The 5,826-nt window shown below is 39.5% G+C and overlaps 1 protein-coding gene across 1 annotated transcript; it reads left to right on the top strand.

Annotated features, from left to right (window-relative positions):
- The first annotated feature begins 214 nt into the window (after positions 1-214).
- Positions 215-4,359, top strand: LOC100513369 (olfactory receptor 6M1). Its single transcript, XM_084978596.1, has 2 exons — positions 215-243; positions 3,399-4,359. The coding sequence occupies exons 1-2, from the start codon at positions 215-217 to the stop codon at positions 4,357-4,359; spliced, it is 990 nt and encodes a 329-aa protein (XP_084834722.1).
- The last annotated feature ends 1,467 nt before the right edge of the window (positions 4,360-5,826 follow it).

Raw genomic sequence — 5,826 nt, 5'->3', positions numbered from 1 at the left:
AAGGACGCTTATTAAGAGGACTCAGGCACTTTAGGATTAGATGGTGTGGCAACCTAGTAAGGCTGATTTTATCTTTGAGATATAGTTCTATAAGCTAGGAATAGATATAGCCAAAAAAATTTTTCAGTGTACAATGCTTAGAATTAATTCATGCACTTAATAATCAAAGTTTGAGCATTTTACTATGTCTGAATGTTAAACACATATTGGGAGAATGTACATCATCTGTACAACTACTGAGATGTAAGTATAATTTTCACATCTTATTTTTTTATTTTGTTAAATTAATTTCTCTGTGTATAGTCTCTGATCTGTCAATATTCTTAGTGGAGTCAGATGCCAAACTGGAGGGATTCAAATTAAGTGTGCATTAAAAATATTCCTCAGTTAGAAATTAAAATTTTCATAATTTATTGTTATTTATTCAGAAAAAAAGTCACTTTAATTGTTAAAGTTTAAATCCATCCCAATTCGTTTAGACTGAAACCATATTTTTTAGCAAGAATCTGTTAAATATTGTTACACATGATTTAATTTAAACTTCACACCAGCTTATTTTGAATGTTATAATTACTTTCACTTCTCTGATGAAGACACTATGACTTGTTGAAGAAGTTAATATAACAAAGATAAAATGATATAAACTGGGACTGGAGCTCAGTTTTTTTAACTTTATATTAATCTAATTATACATGAATCTTAAAATGTGAAATATCATTGGCCAGTTGAATGACTTCATGGAAATAGTAATATAAAATATACACGAAACTGGCAACAAAATGCCTCATAAAGTTCACAAGAGATTCCAATGCTTCTATGTTTGTATACATCCTCACAAGTGGCCATTTCTGGGCCATCATTGATAGAATCACTTGAGAGTTTGTTTTCTAGAAGAAAAGAAGTTGGAATCTTTGAGATAGGGAAGCACGTTGAAAAGTAACTGGTAGTAGGACTCTAAGACATTGAATGGACCTAATCAAGATGTTATCTAATATTCTAATTTTTCAGATAAGATCATTGTAGTTTGGAGCATAAAAGGAGACTTTAAAAAGCACACAAGAGTTCCTGATGCAGGAGTTCCTGTCCTGGTGCAGCAGAATCGAATCTGACTAGGAACCATGAGGTTGCGGGTTCATCCCTGGCCTTGCTCAGTGGGTTAAGGATCCGGCATTACCATGATCTGTGGTGTAGGTTGCAGATGTGGCTCGGATCTGGCGTTGCTGTGGCTGTGGCATAGGCCAGCAGCTGTAGCTCCAACTTGACCCCTAGCCTGGGAACCTCCATATGCCACGGGTATGGTCCTAAAAAAAAAAGAAAAAAGAGTTCCCAATGCGGTGCAGTGGGTTAAGGATCTAGTGTTGCTGTGGCATAGGTCGCAGATCTGGCTCAGATTCAATCCCTGGCCCCGGGAACATCCATATGCCATGGGTACAGTTGAAAAAAAATAAACAAAAAAAATGTTTAAAGTACAGCAGCTTAATCTTGTTACAGCATCAGCTACCCAGCCCTAAGTATGATGTGGAACTCTTTATTACCTCAGAAAAAGAACTCATGAAAGCAACCTGTGATTTTATGTTATCTGATGATCTAGGAAGGTAAAAATCTTTCTTGGATTTTGATATGATAGAAATAGTGAGAATAAATATCCTATTGGAAATAAGAGTATTCTAAGGAATGATAAGATAACTTCACAAAGACATATGTGCAAGAATATTTACTTGATCATTATATACATAAGCAAGAAATGTCGATCTTCTAAATTACCAACACTAAGCAACTAGCTAAATACATCACAGTCCCATCCATAGAATCAAACTGTATGACCCTTAATAATGATTTTGTAAAGGGAATTTTGGGAGGTGTTAGGTGTGTTTGTTACCCTGATTGTGATGATCTCCTGGGTGTTTGAATATGTCCAAACTCATGAAATTGTACACCTTAAATACATGTGATTCCTTGTGTATCAACTGTACCTCAAAAAGCCATTTTTAAAAAAATGATTGTGTAGATTTCTAGTTATTGACGTGAAAAGATGATTGTTATTATTTTAAAAAGCAAGATAAAGCTGATTACCAAAAAATGTTAGTCGCTTATTTTATATGTATATATAACTATTACTTTAAAACAGCCTGGAAATATATACACTAAAATGTGGTCACTGTATCTCTATCAAGTTGAAGTACAGATTATAATTTTTTGCATTTGTATTTTTTGATTCTTTGCATTGAAAAAATGTATTTTTGTAATTTAGGAAAAACTTTGAATAAAAAATGAAATAAGGAGAAGTTTTTACCTCGGAGAAAAGGTCAGAGAGGAGGTGGAAACAGGGAAATGAGGGAAGCAGCTGCGACTTATTTATTACAGAGGCGTTTAGTAATATCTAGACAGAAAAAGCACTGAAGTCTAAGTTCAAGAATGAGTAGTTTGTTTGTTTGAGGGGGTTGTCTTTTTAGGACCACACCCATAGCATATAGAGGTTCCCAGGCTAGGGGTCGAATCAGAGCTATAGCTGCCAACCTATGCCACAGCCACAGCAACACCAGATCTGAGCCGCATCTGTGACCTTACCCTGGCCTCAGATCCAGTGTTGTCATGAGCTGTGGTGTAGGTCGAAGATGCGGCTCAGATCTGGCATTGCTATGGCTGCAGTGTTGCAACTCTGATTGGAGCCCTAGCCTGGGAACCTCCATATGCCATGAACGCGGCCCTTAAAAAAAAAAAAAAAAGACACACCCACCCACAAAGGAAAAACTAGAAAGTAAGAAAATTTCCTTCTCAGTGACCATAAACTTCAGAATAATAGAAAGGAGTTCTAGTTAAAGCATGAGTCAGTACTTTAGCATGTTTTTAGCTGGGAAAAAAGAAGGTGGACACATTGAAAAGAACAGAAACTGCAATTAATGAGAAAATAGAAGATTTTTCAATCCAATCTTACTCCTTCATTTTACAGAAGAATTTGTGTCTAAATGGATTTTTTTTGGTTTTTTGGTTTTCTTGTCTTTTCAGGGCCGAACCCGTGGCACATGGAGGTTCCCAGGCTAGGGGTCCAATCAGAGCTGTAGCCGCAGCCTTCGCTAGAGCCACAGCAACATCAGATCCGAGCCATGTCTTCGACCTACAACACAGATCATGGCAATGCCGGATCCTTAACCCACTGAGCAAGGCCAGGAATCGAACCCACAACCTCATGGTTCCTAGTCGGATTTGTTTCCGCTGAGGCATGCTGGGAACTCCTCTAAATAGTATTTTGACTTTCACAAGTTTGCGCTATAACGGCTTTCAGATCAAGGAATATAGCCCTTGAGTCATTTCCCAACATGACACCTTCCACAAGACATTTTCAACAGATATTTATAAAATTACCTTCTAGGCTGATTTCCTTTTTCTCATTTCTTCAGGGAGACCTACCAGCCACATGTCCCAGTGGCCGAGGGAAATTGGAGCACAGTGACCGGATTCACGCTGACTGCCTTCCCAACCCTCCTGGAGTTTCGAATCCCCCTCTTTGTGGTTCTCTTGTTGACTTACATACTAACTGCCATGGGGAACATTATCATCATCTCCCTAATATGGGCTGATAATCGCCTCCAAACCCCAATGTACTTTTTCCTCAGTAATTTGTCCTTTCTGGATATTTTATACACCACTGTCATTACCCCAAAGTTGTTAGCCTGCCTCCTAGGAGAGAAGAAAAACATATCCTTCGCTGGCTGCATGACTCAGACATATTTCTACTTCTTTCTGGGGACAGTGGAGTTTATCCTATTGGCAGTGATGTCCTTTGACCGCTACGTGGCCATTTGCAACCCCCTGCGCTATACCATCATCATGAACAGCAGGGTCTGCCTCCTGCTGGTCCTGGGCTGCTGGGTGGGGGCCTTCCTGTCCGTGTTGGTACCAACCATAATAGTGACAAGGCTCCCCTACTGCAGCAAAGAAATTAATCATTTTTTCTGTGACATTGCCCCTCTTCTACAGGTGGCCTGCATAGATACTCACCTCATTGAGAAGATAAACTTTCTCCTGTCTGCCCTTGTCATCCTGAGCTCCCTGGCATTCACTACCGGGTCCTACGCCTACATCATTTCTACCATCCTGCGCATCCCCTCTACCCAAGGACGTCAGAAAGCTTTTTCTACCTGCGCTTCCCACATCACTGTCGTCTCCATCGCCTACGGGAGCAACATCTTTGTGTATGTGAGACCCAATCAGAACCATTCACTGGACTTTGACAAGGTAGCCGCTGTCCTCATTACCGTGGTGACCCCTCTTCTGAACCCTTTTATTTATAGCTTGAGGAATGAAAAGGTGAAAGAATTATTGAGAGAGGCAATGACCCGAATCATGTCCCTTTACTAAGGAGAACCAGACATTCGTGCTGAGTATATCACACAATGTTTCTTATCTTCAGCACATTCCTTCTGCATAAATATAGTGCCATGTTGGTATGTCACAAACCAGAGACTATGTCAATAGGATGAGCAACGCACATACCAAACTTAAAGAAAATTCTGCTTATGTCTGGGGAAAAAAATTTCTTTTTTTTTTTTGTTAGGCCACAGGTGCAGCATATGGGAGTTCCCAGGCTAGGCGTCGAATCAGAGCTGTATTTTTAAATAAGGTGGTTAAGAAAATCTTCTCTGAGAAGGTGACCTTTGAATAAAGATTTGAAGATGAGCATGTGAGCTAAGTGGAGAATACCTGGATAGATGATTACATGAAAGTAGCACAAAGACCTCAAGATTTGGTAAGAGTGTGGGAAGCAAACTCGCGTGCTGAAGCAATCAGCCTCTGGGGGCAGAGGTCATCTGAAGAGTTCTGCTGTCAGATTCCAGGCACCCGTGCAAGCACCAAGAGGAGCCGGGTCCATCAGCACACTGCACTAGAACTAAAAGCCAAAACCCTGGACTCTACTGATCCCATATTGCTAATGAATTAGTAATTAAACATAGCCACATATCAGCAATAAATATTGACTTCCTGTCAGAAAATGTATAAAGTAAAATTATACATGATTTACCCATAGGATCATTTTGATTTCTTTCAATGAGTTCCTTTCTTAACAACTTTGAAGTTAAAGAATATTTTATATGTTTTTAAAGATACATCTGAAATAGTGACAAACCAAATGATTTAGTTGCTTAGTAGACAAATGATTTAGTTGCTTAGTACACTGGTTATCAAAATCTGTCCCCCAAACCAGCAACATCAGCCTCATCTCGGAACATGCTACAAATGAAATTTCTAGGCACATCCCAGGACAGCTGTATCTGAAAATCCAGAGGCAAAGCCCAACAATCTGTGTTCTAACAAGCTTTCCAGATGCTACATTAGCAAGCAAACATTTGAGCCAGGCAGGTAATCATTTTCCGAGACACATATATCATTGTTATTGCTCAAAAAACCTTTAAATATCACTGGGAAACTTGCCTTACAATGTACTTGCTATCTGACTTTTTAAATCATGTAGAACACAGTATTATTACTTATCATTATTATGATGATTATCCTTATTCTTATCATAGGTATTAATTAGATCTTATTGGTGTCAAAGGATTGAATTAGTTACCAAAGCTGAGTTTATTCCTGACTATGGAGAAGTACTTCACTAGAATACTAGAGAGAACTGCTTAAGTGCTTTTGCTTCCACCCCCACATTCCCCCACCCCAAACCCCAGAGTGGCATATAGACTTCCCAGGCCAGGGATAAGATCCAAGCCAGTTTCAACCTCCTACAGTTCCTTAACCCACTGTGCCAGGCCAGGGTCGAACCTGCATCCCAGGGCTCCAGAGACTCGGCTGACCCCTATGTACCACAGCAGGAAC

The sequence above is a fragment of the Sus scrofa genome, chromosome 9, assembly GCF_054392235.1.
Source record: "Sus scrofa isolate SSC_HxYL_T2T_F1_AM1 chromosome 9, Sscrofa_HxYL_maternal_Yorkshire_Landrace_v2.0, whole genome shotgun sequence".
Classification (NCBI taxonomy): Eukaryota; Metazoa; Chordata; class Mammalia; order Artiodactyla; family Suidae; genus Sus; species Sus scrofa.
This window is presented reverse-complemented; position numbering and strand designations above follow the sequence as displayed.